Source organism: Anarrhichthys ocellatus, unplaced genomic scaffold (genome assembly GCF_004355925.1).
Source record: "Anarrhichthys ocellatus isolate YVR2014 unplaced genomic scaffold, GSC_Weel_1.0 scaffold25, whole genome shotgun sequence".
In the NCBI taxonomy this organism is placed as follows: domain Eukaryota; kingdom Metazoa; phylum Chordata; class Actinopteri; order Perciformes; family Anarhichadidae; genus Anarrhichthys; species Anarrhichthys ocellatus.
In genome coordinates, this window is record NW_022280055.1 from 478199 (window position 1) to 505238 (window position 27040).

The 27040-nt window shown below is 40.9% G+C and overlaps 1 protein-coding gene across 3 annotated transcripts; it reads right to left on the bottom strand.

The window, feature by feature from the left end:
* Positions 1–1465: 1465 nt before the first annotated feature.
* On the bottom strand, positions 1466–11940 carry dusp10 (dual specificity phosphatase 10). 3 transcript variants are annotated; one of them, XM_031861769.1, is made up of 4 exons: positions 11753–11940; positions 9743–10572; positions 6083–6451; positions 1466–5423 (listed from the first exon to the last, which is right to left on the bottom strand). In XM_031861769.1, the coding sequence occupies exons 2-4, from the start codon at positions 10524–10526 to the stop codon at positions 5158–5160; spliced, it is 1419 nt and encodes a 472-aa protein (XP_031717629.1). In that variant the 5' UTR covers positions 10527–10572; positions 11753–11940; the 3' UTR covers positions 1466–5157. The 3 variants fall into 3 exon arrangements, with proteins under 3 accessions (XP_031717629.1, XP_031717627.1, XP_031717628.1); XM_031861767.1 differs by having other exon boundaries at positions 6049–6451; XM_031861768.1 differs by having other exon boundaries at positions 6049–6451; positions 9743–11435.
* Between the last annotated feature and the right edge of the window lie 15100 nt (positions 11941–27040).

Sequence of the window (27040 nt, forward strand, 5' to 3'; positions counted from 1 at the left end):
TGGGTTGTAAGTGCAAAGTGCTGCTGTAGTTTCATTTAGTAAAGCCTTGGTGGGATGACGTGCGAGTGCATCTTCCTGTGACAGAGCGAGCAGCTTTGATGGTAACCAGTGCAGCAGTCCTCAGGCTCAGAGATCCTCTCTGCTTTATTTCACCGCCGCCTCTGACTGTGTGTGTGTATGTATGTGGGTGTGCACCTGTTTGTGTGTGTGTGTGTGTGTGTGCGTGGACAAGGTAGGTCCTCCTCTCAGGCCCGTGTTGCCTAATACGTCCATGCAGGGCTCGCTGGAAAGCGGCGTGCAGCAGCACAAAGATCAGGGCTATTCTGGTGCTGCCAGCCTGCTCAGTGCTGATAGGAAAGGATTAATGAGGCGGGTCACTCATCGCTTGTAATTAGAAACAACGCTAAAAAACTATTTTCGTGCCTGTTCCTACGGAGAGATCTTGACCCTGGGGCCAGCGCCCCCACACCCCTTCGCCTCTGGCCATGAGGCGAGACGTCTGCGAAGTTGGAGTAAATATAGGCCCATAACTCCTGCAGCTATGTGACACATGGTTCAATGGAGGGGAGCGCAGATAATTCACAACTCTGTGTACTCCACTGGATGCTCGCATGTCAAGAGGCTGAGAGAGGCTGTCTCTGAAAATACACACTGTGGGTCTTGTTTGTTATTGATTCCAATAATCAGGGAGTCTCTGAGCTTCTGTTATTTCCATGGCTTCTGTTGTATTGCGGGGACTTGGTCACATGAAATATTTATCCCTCAATCTGTTGTTTCTCTTTTAACATCAGGATGTTTTTAATGTATTGTACCGCTGTATCTTCCGAAGTGATTATTTAAGTAATTTTTCAGTTTGATAATCCAGCTCAAATGCTGCGTTCTTTCTGCTTTTCTCTTAAAATCATTATAACTGGAATATCTTTGGGTTTTGGACTGTTGTGCAATGTCATCTACAGCTCTGGGAAATTATGATGAAAAAGAATTGTTAGTTGCATTATTCGTCTCTTGCTTAGAATTTAAACTTGTATTTTGGGATTTTTTTTGGCCACTCTGGGGCAGCTGAAACAGGTTTTTAACACAATGCTGATATATCATCACCTTTTATGGTGAATGTTTAGCAAAACATTGCTTATTTGCCGTTATGGAGTTTCTATGCACTTTATTAATGTCAGCCCAACATTCACTTTCCTTTTAGTTCTGTTTTAGTCCCCACCGACTCTTGAGGGAATCATCAGGCTATTTAGCTGCTAAATGCTCCACTTTCACATTATGGTAATTTCCCATTCTTAATGTAGAAATATTGATTATTGCAGGTTTAAACACTTCAATACAACATGAGACATCGGGTATATTTTATCTTTTTACCAAGTAAGACATCTTAGGAACATATTTCGACTCCTCTCAGTGGCCAAAGAAAGTTCCTCCGTGTGAAACAGGGAGAAAATAAACCTCCAGGACACCAAACCAAACTTGAAGCCTCCTTGTTTATTTCAAAGCTCACAAGTAGGGATTACAAAATTACAGTGCTTCAATTGGAACAGTTCAAGGAGTAGTAGGAGAAGAGTAGGAGAGATGACAGACCAGTTGAGGAATCTTGAGCAAGTCATGCAAAAAGGTGTGGGAGAAGGCCTCCGTTATAATAGCACCCTTTGTGGAAAAAAATAAATCCATCTGTCCGTAGGTCAGTGCAAAAATAGTAATGAATATATGCATACAAAGAAAATAGATATATATTTATATACTGTATATACTTGACCATTGACTACAGACACAAAGAAAGATACGGAGACTTGTAGAGTGAAGCCTGTTTCCACCGGAGCCTCTGAGCCCAAAGCAGAGACTCTTAAACAAGTCCAGTCATAAAGAGTGCACATCAAATATGACAGCTTGATATTGTTCTAATACAGAACCGTGTTTCCAAATAAAAGGGAACAGACCCAGATGCCTCGTGGAGCTGTCAATCAGGCTATGACCTCTACAGACAGAAAGCAGTGTGGGAAAGACTGACAGCACCATAATGTCTGCGAGTGTCTGTCACAGACCAGGAGCACACAGCATGCTTCGTTTTCCAACCGGAGAGTAATGTACAGTACGACGGTTACATTGTTCAGTCAAATAGATCATTACATACAAAAGCCATGTGCCGCTGCGGTTGTAGGAACCAACAGATGGGACAAAAAGGTTCATTATTCCTATATAACATTGGCTCAGATGCTAAGCTCTCTCTTTTTTTTTTTTGTCTTTTTTTTTTTTTTTGCAAATGGTGAATCACTAAATATAAATGCACAAGCTACAAATGTGTTGTAAATGGTTATTATATACCTTTTTTTTCATCATATTCAAATATACTGTGGAGCACCTGTAGACACCAATGACAACAGCAACAAAAATACAAAGTGAGGACACGTCGCCACACAGACATTTTTTGTTTTTTGTTTTCATGACTTCTTTGTCGATAAGTCACACGTATAAAACTCACTTCAATCTGAGGCTGCAAACTGTCATTCATGCTCGAAATGTTCGCAGAGACCTCAAAACTATTTCACGATAGTCGGGTAAAGAAATAACCTGTTACAATTTTATTTGCATAGCATGAATTTTCACATGAGGGATTTTTTTTTTAAGCTTATTGTTGTGAATGTTGTTGTAAAGCCTTACCGGGTGCACTGTGTATTTGTATTCACTACGCTATGAAAACGTCTTGCATTATCCTTCATCTTGCTGACAGAGACACACATGATCGTTCTCCAAACGTTTGGGTTCAGATGTACTTTTGAAGATAAAATGGTTCACAGAGAGTGTATTGTAAAATATATATAAATGTTTTTTTTTTGGTTGCTTTGACAGTGATATCAGTAGCCCTGTGCTTCATTTTAGTCTTTTGTTTTTCTTGCAAACAATGGAGAGCTGAACAGAAACCAGAAGAACATATGAACAGAAACCAGGAAAAAGCTCATAACTGCCTGTTGTTTTGGTCTGAATTTCATATTCTTCGGTTGAAGGACTACAATTCCTTTTATATCTTGGGAACTTTCACAGCCCTTGGGATTTATCAAATCAAAACCAGATCAAAGATGTGTACTCAAACAAGTCTCTAAAATGTAGATCAATATTTTTTCTGTTTGAATGCTCACTTGATAAATGGTCACGCACACAGTCATCTCAACAAGACGAGGTCTTTATACTGTGTGCCTAGTGATATACAGGCAGTTGAAAACGCATGCATCCCACCTGGGTAAGAAGTTTCCCTTTTTGTAATTTTCACTAAAGCTGTCACCAGCTGAGACAGTGTAAAACTGACGGGGCTGAAATGCGAAATTTAGATTATTTTCAGCGACAGTGCAAAAATCTGCAGTTCGGATCAGAATGAAGGCAAAGTAGCACTAGCAAGTTGAGCATTTATTTAGAATTTCTCCTCTCATTTATCTACATGTTGTAATATGAGTCATCAGTGATTATAGTCAGGTGCAACAGGATGAAGGTAAACTTTGTGAGCCTGCATATACTCTTTAATACACTACTATTTAGTGCGGAGTAGATTTACAATTCACATTGGTATTCAAATTCCCCTTAAAATGCCACCACGAGATCAGAGTTACATAATGAGCATTTTAACCTCAAGGCTTTGAATGCTATTTTCTCAAACTCTGCATATTAATCAAGAACAGCAGAAAGAAATCCGTATGTCACACAGAGACCAAGAGCTGCATTTGTCTGGGAGTTAAAATCCGACTTCGGTGTGTTCTGCATCTGTCTGCACGTGATGGTGTACCATGCGCAGGCCCAGTGGTGACACATGAATTAAGGCATTGATAGAGGCACTAGAACAGCACGTGACAGCAGCGCTCGCCTAAGCAAGGCAGAAGAGCTCACTTAACTGTAGCTTAGTGTCAGCGACAGAGAGTTGCAAAAGATTAGAGAAGGGTCACGCTGCTCTACTGTACCACCACTGTCCCACTGCACTGCAACCCACGGCAGAAAGTCAATGTTTGTTTGAAGTCTGTACCTCAACTCTGCTACCTTAATGTGGACTAAACCATAGCTCAAAATGTTGGGCTTTGGCACAAACAAAAATGTTGCTACATAGGGACTCAGTCGCGTTCGATTCAACAGAGCTGGGAGCAAAAAGAACAGGGTAGACGACAGAAGCAGGCAGTGAAATTCCTCCGTTCTGTTACATTAAACATCACCAGTAGCCCTGTTTTACAATATTCACTGATTATTTTAAAGTATTCTTTCCTCTGCCAGCAGCCATGCATAAAAAAAGCTCTTATGGCTGTCTGGTAATATATACTGTGTATTGCTAAAAAATATATGCATATGTGGATGCAGGAATGGGAAAACGAAGATACTGGAGCAAACACACGAAATATGAATTTGTGGTTCTGATGACTTACATAAACCCACAAGCTGCACTCAAAAATAAAACCCCATTTCTTTTCTCTTGCACACGTCGAATATTACAGCATAACTGTGAACATATAGAACTGAACAACAGTAATTACATTAACATTAAAATGGTACTTCAGCAAAGAGCTGGAAATGTTTCGTAATCATTACATCATTATCATTATATACATATAAGATCAAGGTCTCAGTTGCATTCCACTCTGAAATTATTGCACAGTAAGCCACTGTGGGCTCGTCATGGTCACCCCCATAAACCCCTGTATAAAAATAGAACAACAACATTAACACACCAAACAAGTCTTCATCTTTTTTGTTTATCTTTTCTTTTTTTTTTTGACAGGCACTGCCGTGGCCAACCCGCCTGAGTCTGCAAACAGAAGCTGTGTGCCACAGTGTGAGCTTTAAGAGTTTCTCTTGTCAGTAATTGCCCCTAAGCACATATAATATCTTTTTCCAAACCAATTTGCTTTTCCCTCATGTTTGCTCCTCTCAATCACAAATGGAAAGCTTCCCGCCGACCGTTTTCTCCTGGACTTGGGCCAGGTCCAAACAGTAGGGATTTTTGGCATTTCTCATCACCACTGACCCAGAGCGTTGGCACTCCAGAGAGTCCAAGATGAGCATGAGGAGATTCAAGAAGAATACAGTGGCTCTCATAGTCCAACCCAGCTCATAGAGCAGCCGATCTCTATTGAGAGAACAGTTGAGAGTGAGTACAAGTGCGAGCGTCGAGTCCAGAGGGTTCGTTTAGACAACAGTTTCCACACCGATCAGCTTTGGTGTGAGGATTCGTGGCGTTATTCCGTTGTTGAGGTCCTCCTCGAACTCCAACAGCTGGCCCATGAAGTTGAGGTTCGGGGAGATGATGGGCCTCCTGGTTTTGACAAACTTGTAGGCGTCTGTCATGGTCATCCAGGTGTGCTTCATCAGATAGGCTATCACGATGGTGGCTGAACGAGACACGCCTGCCTGGCAGTGGATCAGAAGGCCCATACCTGCTTGATGTGCTTCCTCTGCAGAGAGCAACATTGAAACAATTAGAACATAATGTAGTAAATGGTTTGTTCCCTCGGGGGAAGTTTAGTCATCACACATAAGATATTAGAACTTCCTTTGTGACCAGCCGTCTGTCTAGGTCTGGTTATTGAACTTCAGTACTGAAATGTATCTGTACAATGTAGAGTATTGAGAACTTAGTGCTCCGTTTCACACTAATTCTGTAATCAGATATTTTACCGTATAAAAAACATCTCAAATAATACCATAAATCATACATTTTCTATCCATTTCCTACTCATTTCTATTCAGTATCACAGCAGACTGCCAGCATGTATTGGCCAAAAGCACCCTGGAAGCACCCTTTTGCAATTCACAGACAGAGAAACATACACAACAACAATGTATATTACTTTTAGGCAATTTGTAACAGATAGGCAACCAACTCAGTTTTTAGCATCACAGCGATCTCTGGACTCTGGAGTATTACCTTGTGGCCTTGTGAAACAAAAGAACACTGCTTCAGGCCTACAAAACATATTTACATTAAACTCTAAACTCTCAATTATTCTTTGGTTTAATTGCTGAAAGCTCTAAAGTAGACTAGTCTTGAAAGGTCACAAGACCATTGTGTTAGCTTACACGTCTGCAGTGAAAACAGTGGAAGTTTTCATACCGATGAATTCAAACGCCTCCTCAAAGTACTGCCGCAGGTTCTGCTTGTTGCTGTCTGTGGCGGGAAGACGCTTGTAGACGAAGAAGCCCAAGTCGTAGTGGAAGAGCGGCAGGTGGGTGGTCACGTTTAGGATGAAGCCGATGTTGAAGCGCTGCAGCTGGTGGATGTCCTGAGCGTCGTGCTCGTTCCCCAGATAGAGGAAGGGCAGGATCGGTGTCAGCTCTGCGTTCTCTATGTCCGGGGTGGAGGGCAGGGAGTGAGGTAGCGGCCCGGTCAGGCCAGCAGTAGCACCGGTCTCCATGCCCTCGTGAAGGTGCAGCGAGTGCTCGCACAGGTTCTCATGGTTCTGCCTGAAGCAGCTAAGGCCTCCTGTGAACACAAGGGGAGAGATTGTGAGACGGGTTGAACAGGAAGTCAAATTATTTAGCTAAAAAATAAATAAAACTGCCAAACGTCCTTTTCATATTTACATTTTTTCCCCTTTCTGATTGCAAATTGGACCTTGTTGGTCTCCTTGCCAGGGTTAAGGGTTCAATTCCCACTGGTGCCCTCCGTGCTAAATATACATGCACTCGTGCTTCTGTGCACCACATGGCACATGTTACAACTGAATAGGACAAGTTAGCTTTGCATACACGTCTGATAAAATCATGGACAACTGGCTTTAACATGATAGAAATCTACAAATTTCCAGACTACACTGTTAGATTTGGTTGTAATTTGAATGTCTCTATTTGGATGATGAATCAATATCAAGGGATCGGCAGTGTTTCTATTTGCAACAACTCATTTCAAAAAGGATACAAATGGCCAAAATAGCTACTTGAACAGTCTCCACTTGCTAAATCACATAAGAAATTCCCCTTGTTAATCTGCCAGTAAACAGACGTACTAAATGTTTAATATACTTCTCACTGGACATCTGCACTTCTGCAAATAAATGGTTTGCACCTGTTGCTAGTCATGCCATGGGCCAAATTTTCCCTTCAGCACAAGAGTTGTGGGGAGGGGTGGAAAGTGTCAGACAAACACAGTATCAGTTCATGTATTGTTCACGTTGCAAGAGTTGACATCATGCCATGTGAGGTCATCGCACAACTTCCCCCCTGGTGACCGGGCAGGTGGGATCACCATAAAACAGCCCGATTGTTTAACCATGAACAAAGACATTAACCTGATGTTGTGCTGATAGTGGAACAGCTCTCGCTGTCATGGGAGGTTGTGGTAATACTTACACTGGTAAATATAAGAAAGGGAAGTCTTTACAAAGTCAACAAGAATTTGGGGAATAGATAAGAATAGGTGGAATTTCCACTGATAGTGTTTCTTAACGCAAAGCTGTATTAATGAAGACTACTTTATCGGTATTTAAAAACCCCACAATGTCTCATAAAACCTTTCTTACAACACAATATCTTTGTCACACATAAAGTTTGTTCAGAATGTAAATATATTACAAGATCAGAATTTCTGACAACTAGATTTTAACAGACTTTATTTTCCTTCATCTTATTGGTTAAATAAATAAAATCTTAAGACAATAGTAATTGATTTTTTTGGGCACTTTCGTGCGGAAATATTTCCATATTATCACCTTATAAATGTGTTGTTGTGTTGGCAAACATTTTAGCAGAAACATAATAACATTAGTATTAATTTGAAGAAGAACGTAAGTCCAATATTCACTCTCTTTTAGCTCTGTTTTGGTCTCAACCAACTCCTGCTAGAAACAACTGGCTCTTTAGCTGCTAAATGCTCCCCTACGTTCACCAGCCAGTCGCTACCTCTGTTGTTTGGGGTGCAGTGTGTTTATCAGAGCTTTGTCACAGAAAATGAAGTTGATCAAGAGCAGTGAGACAGGAAAAACAATAAATATGTGGTCCATAAAACCAACCAATGAGCTCAACTAACCTCCAAACAATGGAAAAACTTAGTTTGCTGCTGCTGCTGTGACATTTGAAAGCCAACATCGCTTGGCTTGTATCAACAAACAGTGAACTTCCTCTTTTCAAACTGTCAGACTTTCTTTTCAGGTCGAACTCGGCTGATAAACTACTTTTCATAGTAAACTGATAATAGAATCTCCAGGGGCAGCACTTTGCTGTGAGATGAAACCTGTCGAGTGTGACTGTCATTATCATCTGACTAAACTGAAAGAGGAAAACATGAAAACTGATCACTTTCATAAACCACAGGCTCAGTTCCTGCTTAGAAATTACCGCCTCTGCCTCGTAAAGGCCTCTCACACCACAGACCTGCTGTTTTTAGTGCTTACCCTAACCCTTTCTAACCCTGCTGACATGTCGTTTATGTCAATTCTGACGGATTAAATGTAACCTGTTACTGCTCTTGGCTCCAGCGGGGCAGGAACGGAAGGTTTTGTGTTTCCAGTGTAGCAGAGTATCACGCAACAAACGTATTGCGATGAATTATGACTGAGACATGCTGGGAACTAAGCAAATAATGGAGTAAATTATTTAGTTGCATTTATACAAGCATGTTCCAAATATGTCGCTATTACTACTGCTTGTAATAACAATGCCCTGCCCACTTTCCCTTGATAATTCTCGTATATTTTACGAGAAATGAAGAATTAATCACCTCTCCATTTAGAAATAAATAAAAGAGTATTAGAAGTGTTCATTCCAGCTTTGCAAATGTTCTGCTTAGGGCTGGTTTTGTTTTTGTGATTTGGTAAAATGTCAACCATCGGTCGATACATCGGAAGTATTTGATTATCAGACATGTAACATGGGAGGTCATTCCAGATCTAACAAAAGCACTTGTGATGTAAACAAAAGGCAGGCTGAGCCATTTGAGAGAGGAGGTCTTGCATTTTGCAAACCAGGGGAAGAAAGAGCGAGACAGTCCGCCTGTTCCTCCCACTGAGACGAGCTTCACACAGACACCGATGCGGGATGAGAGACTGGAGAGGAGCCTCATCCATCAAAGCGCACAGGAGGACCAGAAGGACGAAGAGAAGAAGAGAGATCAAGGCGCTGTGATCTTACAGCTAGACGCTGACTGGGAGGCATTCAGAAAACACTCAGCCCAGCCCCCAACACGACATACTGCTCGAGCTTCAAACACACACACACACACACACACACAAACACACACTAAAGATAGAAAACATGGCAGCAACCCAGGGACTGCCATCTCAATAGGCTGCCTTATTTACTAACAGCTGCTCTCACTTCCTGCAAAATGCTTAATTAGTGTCATATAGAAAGCTGGTGAAGAGCTTGTGCATATGTTTATGTATGAGGGATTTACATTGAGTGTGCATGGGCTTGATTATACGTGCAAAAGCTGTTGTGGTAACTGCTGTAATGTCTCAGAACAAAGCTCACATGATAAACCTACAACCAGTGTGTGTACAGGCGCTATCAGGTGACCACAACAATAAAAGTCAAGGTTTTACAGGCTTTACACACACCACGCATTATTTTGCCACCACATTAGTTTCATATCAGTTTATATTGCCCCTAAAGCATCTACCACTTCTAAATCTGACTTTCCTTTCAGATGTCTCAACTGATTTACTTCCTCCAGAGTCAAACTTAAGCCCATACAACTGTGGTTTCTCTCCCCTTAGTATGCTAGACAGCCTTATTTATTCCCCCCTTCCCAGTCTTGACAAACCCACTTAGGTGTTACCTTTGAGGATGATGGGGTCCTTGCCCTCCCTCCTCAGTGACTCCAGGACCACATGCAGCGGCTGGGAGAACGTCAGCCGGTTGGGGTCCATGGTGCTCTCATCGTAAACCACAATCTCTTTGGAGAAGATGCCCTTGTAAGAGTCCTTGCCCTCGCGGCAGGAGATGAGGTCCAGCACAGTGATCTTGCCCTGCTGCAGCCGCCGCCGGCTGATTTTGTCGGAGCAGTTGATGTGCACGGCCCCCCGGATGTGTCTCTTGTTGTACTCCATGAAGGGCCGGCAGTCGATGATGACTGGCACGGGCCCCACGGGGTGTCCCATGGGGCAGCAGGTCATCCGTTTGGCCAGCTCATTGGGGTGGATGACCCTCACGCATGACAGGGCCTTCGGCGTGCCCGGGGCGAGACTGGGGGCGCTTAATGCTTCATGGTTGCTGACCATAGGGGTGGGGGGCCCGGCATAGCTGAGGTTGGGGCTGCTGGCACTCACCTGGCTGTGATTGATGCTCTGGTTGTCCTTCTCATAGGTAGTCACTGAGCAGCAGCTGGCACTGCTGCATCCACACGACAACGAGCGCGTGGAGCCCTTGGATGAGGGCATATACGTTACAAGATTGGCCGTCGTCCGGATCTTCACCACGGTGGTGCTGATGACTGTCTTGTCGCTGGTGCTGGTGGCGATGGAGTCCAGGTAGCTGGTGTCCAGGCGCAGTTGGAGTTCCTGAGGTCGGATCGGCCTTGGCAGCGCCACCACAATTCTGTCGTCAAGAGGAGACGGAGGCATGGGGACGCCGAGGGCTGGACGGTTACGGAGAAGTCAACAAGCCGCTCTGTGGGCACAGAGATGACACAAAATTTGAGGCGAGGAAGGAAATCTTTGAGAAAACCAGTTTGGCTCAATGAATTCTGCATCTATACTGATGCAGATCAGAGCTGTGAATGAAGGAGCGGAGTAAACAGAGAGCGGCCTCCTGTCTGTTTGATCAACATGCAAAACTAGAAAACGGCTGTTGAAGTCAAATATTAGTAGTGTCAATACCTTCAGGGCAACACCCAACTTGGTGGGAAAATGTAGGCCTGACAGACTGGCCACTAATAATAAACAGTGAAACCATTACAGAGTCTGGTGTAACTGAATCACTTTGAGTGTAAGTAATGTGAATCATCCTCCAGATACTGTACTCTGTGTGTGTGTGTGTGTGTGTGTGTGTGTGTGTGTGTGTGTGTGTGTGTGTGTGTGTGTGTGTGTGTGTGTGTGCGTGTGTGCCTGCGTGTGTGATGTTGAATTTTTCATCCCAACTCTGGTCTGTGTGATCCAAAGCTTTTCTAACAAGAGAGAAAAAAAAGAGAAAAAGATAAAATACTGCATCAAAGCTACGCCGCAGTTGGGTCTCTCCCCCAACTGGAAAAGAGTAAAAAAAAGAGGGGAGGCAATTCCTTTTGATCGCCAGCCTGAGCATTTTAAAAACCATGTCATCCCGGCATATTATGTAAAGACACCCGCCGAGCACTGCCTGTCCCGGCCATTGCCGTCCTTTCAGTACGGTGCAGGTTCAGCCACAGCAGATATCATTCATGGCCAAATTCATTGAAGAAACCGGCATGAGAACGTGCCGAGAATGTGATCAGGCTTTCGGGACGAGACGAACTGATCCGATGAGCTGAACACTGGTGGAAATTCAATTTCACAGCGCTGTATAAAATAAATAAATAAATGTTTACACAAAATAAAATCCGATGGTTGCATTTTAAGGTGGGGATTGTAACTTTGACGCAATGGAGGGATATCATAAAGGAAACAGCTGTAATAAAACACTTAATTCATGTCATTAAAAAAAATAATATAGCCCACCTATATTACCAAATAAACTGATAATCAGCTGAAAATGGTAGCAGTAATTTGGTATTCCTGTTCATTAATAATAGAAGGAAATATCTATGACTGTGCATTTCAAAAACAACTTGTACCTTGGACACTAATTTCCGAACTTGACTTGTATTTCAGCTTACCGGTGTGTGTCGCGGTGCACTGTAGACGGATTTATTATCTCCGCTCGGTGACAACGTTGCCTCCATTCAGTCCGTCCCAGTGTTGTGGATCGGCAACATTTTTTTTTAGCACTTTTACCCTGCTCCCCAGAAATAATATTGAAGGGAGTCTGCCAGCCTACAGAAGTTGCGCAGCGGGATTGACGCGAGTGTGAGCCAATGCGCGGCTTCATTAATATTAAATCTGATCCTTTTTTTTACAGTGAGGTCCGGCCCTGTGGTGGGAGGGATTTGGCCGAGATGTCTGCCTCTGTGGCTGGGTGGGGAGAGGAGGAGAGGAGGGGAGGAGGAGAGGAGGGGAGGAGGGGAGGAGGAGAGGAGGAGAGGAGGGGAGGAGGGGGATGTCGCTTGAACTGCCTTCAGTCCCACGAACGAGCAGGGATGATGTCACTGGCAGCCAATCAAAAGTCTCTCCAGGAGGCTCGAGGAGGAAGACACGGTGCCTTCACGTGCTGCTCGAAACTCTTATTAACGTACAGCTAAATGGAGCTCTATTGTAAGAATATAACAGCATAATATAATAGCTGTGCGCAGCAGTGGCAGATGGAATTAAAGTAAAAGCAAATCAGACATGTAAATTATGTGTTCAATGATGCGTCAGTGTTTAAAGACATACATCACATGACACTGAAGACATTTTGACATGTCACAGTAAGAAAAGCACAGGATTAACAGGGTCCTGCATTGAACTGGATCGCTGTAATATAAACTAAATTGTATTTCATTTTTAAAAATCCAACACACCTGTTTTCAATAGGTCCATAAAGATGTGTGTCTTTAAATTGAAATATCTCAATGGTCTTTGTCCTTTGATGTATATTTACTCACTCATCCTTCTGGTCAGATTTTTTCAAATGAATCATCTGAAAGCCTGCTGAGCTTGCTAGACGACATCTGCACCTTTATAAACAAACAAACTGCTTCTACATTTTCAAAGTCCTTCGGCTGCACTTCTCATATTGCTTTTCTGGATCTTTGTATTTCTAGTTTTCCTCAGGTTACAGTTACACTTCAATCATTTGCGAAAAGTGTACACACAGGATCTGGATATAGATTACATGCATCTATTTTGGGAAGGTTTTACTTTGTGAATAATGTGTCTGCGTACTTACACACTCGTACTTTCCCATACATTTGGTATAGTTTACATTGAATATAACTTAAATGTTACTCAAACCTGTGTGATAAAACCATGACACACACCTGACAATACCAGTTTTTGTTGTTATTCCTAACAAAACCAGTTAACCAAGCTGAGGGAAACTATAAAGAGTGTTGAAACGAGTTATGTCTGCACTTCTGGCTCCTTTGTCTCGAAGTCAACTGGTTTCCTGAAACACCTTTTTTGTTAGATGCCTGAGATACTGTCTATGGTTAACACAAGTTTAAGAAATTGTAATGTTTTGCTCTACGATATAGAATATGTCAGCAGACATTAGCTTTTTGTTGAGGGTACCAGTGTGATGATAACTTCCAGGGTTGGCCTCCAAAAATACGTCATTCCTGCAGCACCCTATTCCTGGTTAAAATAACACAACTTTAAGGATGTTAGACACTTCAGGCAGCTGTGAGTCACACACGTCTGGCAGGCTGCAAGTTTGTTGCTTCATTTCCTCATATAATTCCAAAACACCAATTGACCTTTCTTTGTAACGCTCTAAGAGACACATAATGGCGCTTTGAAAGAGTAAAGTGACCAACCTGCTGTGACTGTAACTGTATTGTAAAATAATGAAAGAACAAAAACTTCAAAATGAAGTTCTGGCTTGTGTAAGACAACAAAAGTGACCTGTGTGTGAGGTAGGGAGGTAACATTATTGGTAGTAATAAGTACTGTAGCCGGTGTCTTTGGCAGGAGAGCCATTAAGCAAGTGCCAAGTTGGCTGGCTGTACAGTCCCATATGACAGCAGGACCCATGTTGCGGTGAAAGGGTCTTGCTGGCTTCAAACCCCAAATATAATCTGAGCTCTCTATTTATCCTCTTTGGCAAACTGAAACAATGCAGGGCATGTATTATTGCCTCTATTATTAGCCCTCTGTACTGTTATTTATACATGGACACAGCTGATCAAAGCCTATTCAGATTGGATTCCCAGCTACTCCTGTTTCACTTGTGATAAAGGGTAAATGATCAGGAACCCAATGCTTTCAGAGGAGACCCAAAAGTTTGGCGTTTGTTTGTTTTTTAAGTGTTGTTAATATACTGGTCATTTTGTGAGTGTGTGTGTGCGTGTGTGTGTGTGTGTGTGTGTGTGTGTGTGTGTGTTTTGTGATATTTAATCTACTGTCCAATGAAAACTATCTATCTCCAAATTTGATAATTTTAGATTTTTCGATAAATTTAGGGATCCTTTATACAGTGGTGGAAAGTAATCACATTCACTCACGTAATGCACTTAAAGGACTAGTGTGTAGTATTTTTTTGGGTGTCTATTAGCAGAAATGGAGTATAATATTCATTGTGTTTTTCGTTAGCTTCGATTGAGCCATTTATATCTACATGGGAGCTGGTCCTCTTCACAATGTCCACCATTTTGCATCGCCATGTTTGTACAGTAGCCCAGAACAGACAAACCAAACACTGGCTCTTTAGAGGGCCTTTCACATTTTTATGCTACTTTTGTACTCAGCGGCTCTCATTATAGCTGTAATAGAAAAGGGAGGAGTGAGCGGCGTGGGTTTCAGGTGGTTACACTGCTAGACGCCACCCTATCCTATACACACTGTCCCTTTATTTACATTTTAAGGTGATTCTCCTTGACTATTGTCACTTTACTTTATACTTATATCCTGCTACTTTTCAGAGGGAAGTGTTGTAAGTGTTACTCCACTATACATTATCTGACAAATGTAGTTACTAGTTACTTTTCAGCAGAAGATATTACACACAAAACATTTGACCAGTTTAAAAATACAATCCATTGTTAATGATTAAGCCCAAAGAGGTAAAAAAAAAAATCCAATATTTCACAAAAAAGACAAGTATCCAAACTCCCTCTCCCATTAATTATCTCATAGGTTGAGAACAACTAGCTCCACCTCGACCAGCTACAACAGTATGATGCTGCTTACACATTGATGCATCAGTTCTAACAATCTTAAAATGTCATATACAATATTACACACAGGGAGACATCTTGTGAAAGAATTTCTTTGACTTTCGATACTTTTGATTTAGCTGATAATACTTCTGAACTTTTACTTTAGAAGGATTTTGAATACAGCACACATTCAAACACTGGATGCAGCAGGACCTGAGCAGTTATGTAAGTTCAACCAGTTCTGCCTGTGTGGCTGGTTTCATTTGGACAAATGTTTGTCAAGCTGACATCATACTGTTCTTTCTGTTGTCAAAGACTTTATGTCTAATGAGAGGCTTTAGCTGATGAAAAGTTTACAGATGTTATAAGCCTTTTTTATTTCATTTTGAATGCTCAACAGGATGAGAAACCTCGTTTTACAACCTTTTTCTCCCTTTTTGCGAGATCTTGAACCGGATTGAGCCGACTACCTTCCTTTATAAATGTCAGCCCATGGAAAACATGACACATTGCGGCTTTGTGTATCAGTTTAGAGATCACGCACATGATATGGGATAATGTCAAACTTTGATGTAAAACACAGTCAAGTGGTTTTGTCTTCTTTTTTTTTTGCTCGTCATGGAAAATATGACTGATCGTGGTGTGGTATTTGCTGGCCCAGATGAAAGACCCAAACCACTTCCTGTCTGCAACAAGGTGCAGACTCAATGTCACATCTAAAAGAGTGCAAGAAGAGCTCAACCTTATGAAACCTTGGAAACCAGTTGTCATACATTTACAAAAGACCCTGTGTTTGACTTACAAATTAACCGATTTACTAATTACTGGTTTTAGTTTTTAATATGCAAAAGACTGCCCCCTCGCTCCCAGTGTTTCATCCCATCTGGTCATTAACTTCATTTCTTATTCAGGGCGGAGGATTTAAGAAATGGACAAACGTTGCTACTGATGGTTTCTAAGAAGGAACGGCACAGATGGGCCTACTGCAGACTCAACAGCTTGAAAAGCAACATGGCAATGGCAAAAGCGGACACTGCCAAAGACTCAACAGCCTGTCAACCTATGCCCCTTTACTTTTTGCATATTTATCAGCTCCGAGTCCGTTATGCGTCAGCTGTAACACAATGCAAAACACAGCTTCAAACGTGTCTAGCCTCTTGAAACTTACTGGGCTGCTCTTCCCTAACCGAGGGGATACAGCTTTCCAAAATTACATTCTGTTCACCATTAATGCTCGGGCTGTGTGACTATCCTCGTAAATAAGTGTCTGAGCTTTCAAAGCCCAACCTCCAGAAAAATAAATAATAATAATTAAAAAAACAACAGCCCAGTCTGTCGATGCATTATGGTGCCTCCCTCTGAAATACTGTCACACCATGACTGCATGGCTTTGTTTTTTTTATTGGATGGAAAGTCGATTTCCTGTGTAAACCTTTGTAAATACTCACAGCATAAAAAGCAAACACGAGTTTCTGAGTTTGACATGTATTTCGGGTACGGTGAGAACACTCCCTAAAATACTTATTTTACTCATATTTTAAGATCTGATAAGATTGGTGACTGTACCCAACATGTAAACTGGCAAACACATAGATTTCATCTCACACAGAGAAGAAATTATTAGTCACCACTACACCACTACTACTGTGTAAAATTACATTTAGCCATGTTAAAATATGTCAGAAGTTCAAAAATGAAGTGATAACAACTTGTAAATCTTTGTTTAAAGCAAGGGAGATCTTACTCTTCATGTTGTGTTAGATAGATACTGGACTACTGAGCATTAAGGAACAACTACTCTTTAAAAGTTAAATTATATTGACACGGCTTTATAGAACAGATAAAAGTCTGACAAAAAATGTAACCTATTTAAGAAGGAATGGTTGGTAATAACCATGAGTTATGATCAAACACAAACCACAAAATATCCCACAAAATAGGAATTAAACAGAAATAACAGAAGCTGACATTTCAACTGCTTTCATCTTTTACTATTCAACTGACAATTGAACTGCTCTTAGTGGTTACACATCAAGTGACACTTCAGCTGTATTAATCTATTCATCTTTAAATCAACAAACATCTATTATACAATTTCAAGCATACTACCTAACGTTAAATGATACTTCACTCTGTTTCAGTATTTCAACTATTTTAACTCACTCTACAACTGACATATCAAGTATTTTCAAGGATACACTTCCACTGACATTTCAAATCCTTTCAAAACGGATAATGGAATTATGTAACAGATCCTATAGACAAGCTAAACAATGCTTTAACCAGAGCTGTCTAAAATCACAGAAAAACAATTAAATAAGATCAATCATCAATGTATTACTATGTCAATGTGTTAAGAAAGAAACTAACTATTAGCAAGACATTTCATAACATTTTATATGGTGATACCAACCTCCTCCAAAATCATCTCACAACCCTCAGGGAAGTTCCAACTGAAGGTTTAGAACTACTGTAATTAGCCGATGATTGTAGGCAGTGAAAATAAAACCCCCAAAAATCTGCCAAAAGAACAATGTCTCTTTTAAGTGCTGCAAGTGCGAGGAGGCCGGTGTCTGTGACAGATTACCGGGAGAAGTATAGTTTACACCTAACAATAACAGCTACATCACTGAGCTCATAACAACCCTATTTTCTTCTGAGTTGGGCCAGTCTGCTCAGTATTATTCATTCAAGTTGGCATGTCCCTTCGCCTGAGGAAGGTTGAATCATCCTCACGGTCACTTAGCAACAACCAAATATTGTTTAGTTAACGATCAAAAAATGTAAACATTCTCTCTCCCTTGCTCACGTATACACTGGCGCTTATAGTGCATAAAGTCGTTGATGAAGCGTCACTAATCTTGATGGTGCTTGATATGGATGTACAATGACAGTGTGTGCTCTTGCAATTTTGGTTTACCTCATGCCCTGATGAAATCTGAGATAATGATCTCAAGAATAGCAAATATTGTCATTCTCCCTGCAGTGGGAGCCCAATTTAATTCTGACCTTATCCCAGAATGGAAGCATATCATACACATGGATGGATTTACACAATTGGGGGTATTAGATGATGTCTTCTGATATTTATACCCATCGCCCACAGTGAGTGTCTGTTTATGAAACGTCTTCTCAGAGGTTATAAACCAAACTTCTCCGCCGTGGTCCTTGAGTGGAGCAGCTCATCAGAAATAAATCCGCTGCCCTCAACCTTTGAAACAAACACAGGAATGACACAACATAAATAACAATGACTCTCTCTGCAATCGTTGCTAATCACGTCTAAATAGCAACTGTTTCTAGGACAGGGGGTCACCTGCTGCGTGGCTGTGTGGGAGCCAGGGCCCTTTAGCGCTTGCCTGGCTGTCCCACAGGGGGTTGAGGTTTAGTCTCTGTTGGCAGCTGCCTCCATGCTTCGGGAATGGACTGCTCTGGACTATATCTGCAATAATAATACTCTATATTAATGGATGTAATGTAAAGCAAGTCAGGAATTACAGGACACAGTTATCTGGCTTTCATTAAATGAGAAACTAAGACATTGTTTGTCTTTTATTAAAGAGGATTGTCAAACGTTAGTTAATGTTTTTCCCTTCGTTTCCTCAGGCACAGTTGCTAATACTGCTCATGCTAACTCCTCAGCTTCCCCACATTATTCTACACAAGCTGTTGCAGCTGTCAGAAATGTAAAACGCTTCACTTCCTGTATGACAGTGGATGATTTTGCAAGGAACAACTTACCAGGCACCAGGTGTGTAGAATAGCAAAACCTCTCGTGAATCGATTGAATAATAGATGTGGTCAGTTGTTCAGAGAATAGTAGACAAATATTTAACTTGTATAATAACAATTGAAGGCAGACCTTTCACCATAAGCACCATCTACGGTGGACACATAAATCTGAGTTTGTTGAGTATTGATTGAGACTTTTACAATGGTAAAATTTGTAAACTTGAACTAAAACCATTCTGCATTTTTTGGTTATGATAGGAAAAGAAAATTTACAAAATCTTACTCCACCAGTCCATACGTGAAAATATATAATACATTTTGCATTGTATCCCAATGGAGAAACATATTAAAGCTTTTTGATGCTATTCTCCTGCTACATGTGAAAACGAATTTGCATGCAGTGGAATTTCCTCCTTTAATCAACACTGTTAAGTACCTCAGACTCATATCATTACAGCTGCTTTACATACGCTAAATTATATTACGGTGTCGAACCGGATATACATGCTGTTATGCAAACAGAAAGTGATGAACAGGATGTGACAAAAGTCACAAACCGACATCGACTCGGAGCAAAATAGAAGACTATCCCCTTCAAAGAGCATATTTGAACTGAGACAGGTTCCAATCCTGTATCCCATATCTGTCTCTTCACATGACCAAAGTACATACTCAAACTTCATCTGCAGTGGTGAAATGAATATAAGTACATTTACTCTACTGTACTTAAGTACAATTTTTACTTAATTGTACTTACTTGAATATTTCCATTTTATGCTTTTTGCTTCTACTCCACTCAAATTCAGAGGAAAATACTACAATTGTTTACCGACAACTTTTATTTGAATAGTTACTTTTGACATTAAAAAACACATGATATGCTAGTAATGTATGACGCAGTATTATACCACTTGACTGTGAGATGTGGTTGAGAGCTCAAGTTGGGATTTGCCACGGTCAATAATGATAATAACTTTCACAATCAATCAACATTGTTACTATTTATATCTCATTTTACTGGTGTGTGAATGGGAACAATGGAAAGTCTCTAACAGATCATAATTAAGAAGGAGCAATGTTTAACGTTATGAATTGTGAAACACTTTCCTGTGAAAGAAATGCATCTCCAAAACATGAGCTCAAAAAAGTAGCTCTGTTTTGAGATCTGTGACAATTCCGTTTTCAGATATTCCGATGTGGTGAAGTAAAATAATTTTCTCAACCCACAACGAAACTGCTAATTCTTCAGTTTTCCTGAAAAATTAAAAATCATAGAATTTCCTACTGGTCTTCTTACAATTAATCGTGACATGTGTTATCCGGCTACCTTCATTCAACAGCATTAACTACTTTAGAAAATCTTGTACTCTATTAACAAAAATCCTCCTTAGACCACATCACGTGAGCCAACAATCTTTGTTCTCAGATTTTCCCTTCCTTTATCTCAGTCTCCTTGGAAAAACTAATGATGTCCTTTCATGCTCATCTCCTCCTTGTCCTCCACAACTGACAAAACCTACAATGCAGGAAAGCTGATGAGTATGCAAATGTCTGGAGACAGAGAGAGAGACAGAGAGAGAGAAATGAAAGCAGAGAGGCAGTAGTGAAGAGTGATATGTGTCATTTGGTGATGTCATCCATCCAAGCGTCCAGGGTGACAGCGGCGGTGGTAACGGCCTGAGTCAGAGGATGACATCAATGCAACAAGCTGTCAGACAGGTTGTGAAAGGGCTTAGTCTCACGCTCCCATTGTCCTCTGGTTTAATGCTGTTATTCAGCCTGCTACCGGCCTTACCATTTGTTAATCTGACCTAACACACTGTTAAACACAGGACAAAGACACACAAACAGCAAATTTAAAGGCCAGCACAGAAAAAAAAAAGGCCAGCGGCGAAATGTCAGCCTGTAATACACCATCACAGCTTTTTGAATACAAAAGAAGAAGCACACAGTTTTGAGTTAGGTCAGGCAATGAAAATTTACTAGCAGAGAGATGAAGCAAAGCTTGAATTGATTAGCTCGGTGGTCAGCATCTATATCATGTCGACTCGTGTTTAATTTGAAGTGTATACAAACAAATAGTGTCATTAGAAGAAGTCTGGTGGTATTGTATATTTGTATTCTTAACGAATCCCATGAAAAAAACCCAACCAACAATGAACTGATTCTTCTAACAATGATTGTCTGTGTGGCCAAAGCCGGATAGACTTCCATTGTTTTACAAAAAACTATTAAACTCACACATCAATGAGTCACTCTGTTGCACTGGGTGACATGTTCCTTCACTACAATGAACATGGGCACTGTAGTTTATTGTGAGTAACATCAGCTGGACCCTACTGTGAGCAGCTGTTGCAAAAAAAACTTTAAAAAAACTTTACTCATAAATAAGTATATATTTGTGAGCTGTTTTTAAAGATTTACTTGGGGTTGTTACAAACAGGGCAAAGAATTCAGAAAGTATTAAATAATGTTTTGGTCTTTTAATTTGAATTATTAACAATAAAAAAGATAAGGACATGAATATCATCAGTTCTTCAGTCAGCCATACCATTTTAGTTACGTGTTACAGCATGCTAACATTTGCTAACCATCACTAAACACAATGTACAGCTGAGGCTGATGGAAATGTCATTTGTTTTGCAAATCAAAGTAGTCGACAATGACTCCACATGAAAAATTTGTGGATCAACAATGTTATTACAATTCATCCTGAGGGAAACATGAATCTCCGTCACAAATTTCATGACAATCCATCCAATAGTTTCTCACCAAAGTCATTTAGACTTATCCTCGAGAGACCACGAACATCTGTACAATTCCATGCAGTCCATCCAGTAGTTGTTGAGATGTTTCAGTTTGGACCAAAGCGGCGGACTGATGGACCAACATTGCCATGCGATCCCTACAGCTGTACGGCTTGTGTGAAAAATGGGTCCAAATACCTGGGGGGCCAGATCAGCTTGCATCCATTATTACTACAGATTACTTATGAAGTGTTAAAAGCTTTGTTTCCACTAATGTATTTAATAACCTGTCACCCTTTAGGCAATATCCGAATGACGAGTTTTATGTCAAAGTTACACAATATTGAAAAGTTCAACCAGCTAACTCAGCTAACAGACATTGAGGGGTTAGAGGAAGTGTTGATTGATAGAAGGATGAGTAAAGGTGGAAATGTAGAAACAGAAAACTCTCCCACATTCAGTCAGAATGCACCATGGTGGCTTTGTTTTATTTTCCAACCACACAATCCCCACACCATAGAGATCTGGTGCGCTGACAAACAAGGCTTCTTTGGGGTCAGGTCAAGCTTGTTGCTCATTCATTGCTCACTGTGCTCACACAGAATTACAGATAAGTACAACATGAGTCAGTGGGCATATGAGTCAGTGCGGGGTACGTAGTTAACAGGTTGATTTCAGGAAAACCGTTTCAAAGAATCGTTCTACCTATATCTGAAACTCTACAGGTATAATACCAGAGGATTGCACCTAGTGTGAAACTCATTTGCAGACCGCCTGTTTTAATAAGTGAGTGTGTGGATGTGTTGGTGGATGATATCACCTCTCAAATTGTATAAATAACCATTATGCTTTATTTAAAAGGAGAACAGAGAACCGAAAATCTAAGATTACATGTTTACTGAAAACTATTCATTATCCTCCTCTGTATAGTCAGAACACTCTTTCAGGACAAGAAAAGGGCATACATTTACAGATGATGTCATATGAATCCACACAAAAGAGCCCCACGTGTTGAGTAAAATCAAATTTCATCTTTCAGAGACTCTTCAACACTCTTAAATCTGAGATGAACGCCTTACATCAGATACATGTAGTATGTTGCACTTGACTGGAGTGCCCCCTGCAGGATAGGGCTATAATGACCCAACTACGAAAATACTTTATTTATGTGGCACTTTTCAAAACCGGGTAGTTCACAGTTACAAATAAAAGAAATTAAGAACATAACAATAAAAAAGAAGAAACTGTAATAAAAACAAGTGTAATAAATATATTAATCAAAGCTTCGCAAGATTGTTCAAAGAATAAATTAATAAATTGGGGTAAGGAAGCGTCATTAAAATGTGTCTGAACAGAAAAATTGCCAATCAACCTGCAATGATTGGTAATTAATAATTATAACAAGGGATCTGTATTGCCAAGAATCTGGCAAAATGATACCTATCATGATATAGGGATTTGGATTCAATATCAAACTGTCGCAGTATAAATAGCACATCGCCATATGCATAAAATCTGAGTAAAATAAAGTTACACCCTGTAACATCCAACATCATAGAACTACTTTTGTGCAATCTGAGCCACTGTTTAAAACATTAATAATATATACAGTGTTTTTCAGAATTGATACAGTATAAAGAACATAATGCCGCGATACTCAAGTGTATCGATATTTCACCCCTAATTATATTCATAACTTCAACAAGCGTTAAACCCATGTCCCTGGTCACCTGATGAATTTAAGTCCAATATTTACTCAATTTCTTTGCTCAGTTTTAGGTTTCCACCGAATCATGAGACAAATATCTGTCTCCTAAGCAGCTAAATGATCCAGTGTGTTTGCTAACTGTGTCTTGTCTGCTGTTTGACCCTGAGCAGATGTTGTACAGCGGGTTTATCAGAGCTTTGTCTGCTGACAACAGCTGCATGCTGCTACCAAATGTAATTTGATGAGAGTGGCGAGAGTAAACTCAAAAAATATATATTTTTGTTAATATTTTGCGGGGCCAGAAAACCAAAACAATGAGCTGAAGGTTGCTTAAAAGAACTCCCAAAGTCAGGTGATCACACCTTCAACACATTCTCATTCCTTCCTCGTCAAATACAAACTCTTGATCAGTGCTGAACTATTAACTATGACGCTCCACATATTACGGTAGCTTCAGTTTTGGGCACGTCACATGCATAATGACTCTTCAAAAGGGACGTAAGATTTGGGCAGCGAAAACATAGTTTGAGCTCAGTTGAAGTTAACTTGACTAACGACTCCTGTGAGTCGTGTGACTATCGACACTAATGACTCATTGGACCAGGGCGTGACAGACGAGTCATGTGACTAGCAACTCACGGGAGTCATGGGACTAACGATACTAGGACTCGCATGACTAATGTCAACGTTAACTTTTAATTTTGCACGGGACACGAACAGCAGTGTCCTGGACAAAAGCCCTGTGTTTGTTGCTTGCTTGACCCATCCCACTATCTCACTCTTAACACTACAGTCAGTCGCTCTGACCGTTGAATAATAACGCAGGTGTGTTTGCATTGGTGGGTTCAACACTATGAGCGACACCATCCACATTTGACCCATTCTTGATATAAAAAAAAATAAGATTACAGCAGCTTTAATATGGGATTTAAAACACTCCACGGAGGTTGTTAATGGCAGTTTGATGACCTGAGCAAAAGCTCACCACAAATATTAAACTCAAGCAGAAATGTTGCTTGCCTTTGTTAAAATATTCACTTCTAGATGCAAGATTTAATTCCAAGTCAAACCACCCAAATACTGTCTAGCAAACCAACAAAGAAAGGGTATCATCTGTAGATTGTGTCACTGCTGTCTTGCCTTTTTCAATAATTGATGCCTGCACTGGAATTCTGTCTTGCTTCTTTCTTCAGATTTCAGATCATTCAGGTTTTTTTTTTTCCCACTTGTGCTCCAGTTGGCTGGTCTCCACAGAGCTTGAAGGAAAGTCACAACATTCAGATTGCCACTTATCACACTCAGGCACGCAAGAAATTAAACCTCCATAGCCTTAGGTGAATGCTCCGTTGGTCAAGGCATTTTGCATTTCGGAGTCATTACATTGCTGTTCTGCACTGCCTGTCCTCAGCTCGGTTGGGGAGGGGGGGGGGGGGGCAATGTTTGTCTGTGCAACTGTGCCCATGAGCAACATTTCAGGTCCTAAGTATATGTGATTGACCAGTCCCCAGTGACAATATGAGATCAGACATAAATATATGTAGAAGATGAGCTGTTTATTCCGTGGTCAAATTGTGTTCTTCCCTGGATTAAATGGAGCAATCTAAGGAGTCAAGAGGATCAGTTTGTGTTCGCCAGCCTGATCTATCCTCACAGTGGGTGCACAGCAGAGAAAGCTCCTGGTCTTGGCACATACACAGAGCTGAGCGCCGTCTCCCCTGAAATCAGCTCACAGTCTTTATTCTCCTAATACATTATTGAAAGCTATTTTTGCAGCTGCACTCCAAGAACAAAGAGGTATTGCAGTTGTCACTTTCAACTTTACAGACAGAATGAGAAGGATATTTTGGGATTTTTTTTTCCTTTTTCTTTTTACCTCTCCCTGAAGTTCCCCGAGACTTGACTGACTCCCCTCAAGCAATTTTTATCGTAGCATCTGCCAGTGTGATGAGTGTGTTGAAAGCCTTTTGTTATCAAGCTGTTCAAAAGGGGCCATCATAGGCTTGGAATACACCCATTACACGCTGGCTATTTTGCACCAAAGCAAATGTAATTATGATAAGACTTAAAGCTGACTTCTGTAGGATTTTCATTCATGAGTTTTATTCTCATAGTTTGATCTTCAGTTGCATTTTTGAAGATTATTTGAGCTTCATGTTCTCCTGTTTTATCTCTTTCCTGCTTGTAGCATGCAGCACTGGCGAACACATCAGTATGTTAAGTCCAAATTGCATGGTTGAATTATCACGCTTTCTCCCTCTTTCCCCTCCACGCTCAAACCATACCAGACTTCAAATGTCTCGCAGAGTTACTGAGATGTTACACTGTCACTGTGTAAGTCTGGATTTTAGGTTACAAATCCTCAGAGCCCAGCAGACCAACCAAGCGAGACCCTGAGTCACCAACTGCAGTGTGTGTGTGTGTGTGTGTGTGTGTGTGTTTGAAGAGGAAGGAGTGAGACTGTAAGAGAAGGGAAAACTCAATTAATGTCAGCCTCACACAACAAAGCAACAGCCAGGGCCTCTCTACGCCAGGCATCAAATTAAAACATCTCCTTACACAATTTGTTTTGTTTTTTATCCGTAGCAAATGGAATCAGTCTGCAACCTGCGCCGATGATTAATTACACTACAATTATTATGCCTGTCAGTTTACTGTGGGGTTAGGCCTAAGATGCTCCCAGAGCTAGAGGAGGTATAAAGGGCCTGTTAGAGTCATCAAATAAGCCCACAGAGAAAGGATTCTTGTTTTTTTTACCTGATAGATTTTACAGTATGTCCCATCAATCTTGGGGTGCATTTCCAAGATGAACATAAATCATCGTCTTTCCTTTTCAACTGACCACGCTGGTAGAACCAGGGGAGCTACTTCGTAGCCAGTAGCACCAGTGGATGCACTCAGCAGCTTGTAAATATGTAACACTCCCTCCACCTCCCAGTATTCTCCCAGACTGTTCAAAGTAAAAACAACTGTGTTCAAGTGAACAGGATAAAGAAAGGTTACATCAATAATAAATGGAATGAAGCACTGTCATTTTTCACGTGCAACATTTGCTGAATTAAAAATAAAAACATTCCTGTCAGCAAACTAAATTCTAAATAGATTTTTCAGAAAATCTTCACGTCACGTAACACAACATATAATGCGATTGAGGATTTTATTCATATTGCCCTCTGCTACCTCTTAATCAAGTACACGTGGACACTGCAGACTGGTTAGCAGCCAGGTCACTCTGCCCCAGACTCCTGCTGCTGCCTCGAGATGGAACAATAAGCTGATGGCTGCAACAGGGACACCTTTTGTTGCCTGTGACTCTGTGATCCCTAATTGGGTGATTACGTCTGTAGACGGTTCCCCAGTTTCCAGAGAGGAATTGAAACCTAAAACAAACCAGGTCCTTTTTGAAATATTTGGTGAGAAAAGACAAAATCAAATAATTCAAAATGAATACCTCTAGTGATGGAAGAGGTGAGGTGAGGAGCTGCAAACTACAATTGCCAAAGATGGTCCTTTGAGGGACCTTTGAATGGGTGGGAGTACAACAGGACCCGAGACAGGAGAGTCTATACTATTAATCACAAAAATGTGTGCATAAACGTCACACCAAACCCCCAACAGAGCCACTCCAGGACAGAGAACAGTGAACCGACTGCCTCAACTGTGAGCATCTGTGTTGGTGATTAAAAAAAATGAAAAGCTCCAGAAAAATGCATGCTTTAAAAAAAGGTCACAACAAGGACACAATCCAAAGCAGTGACCAGCTCCTATAACTCCATCCTCTTCACTGCTCCCAGAGTTTTGAATTTTCAAACGACATGTGTTATGTATTCCCAGATCCCTTCTGCAGCTGCTCCTGTGGTCGGGCAAGTGCTTTGGGCTTTGGTTTATGTAATGACTGCAAAGCAACACATACACACACACACACACACACACACATATCCACATACAGTACGGCTCACTGAGTTGCTGCATGGCCAACATTGTGGCAAGCCGAAACAGAATCATTACAAACACTTTCACTTA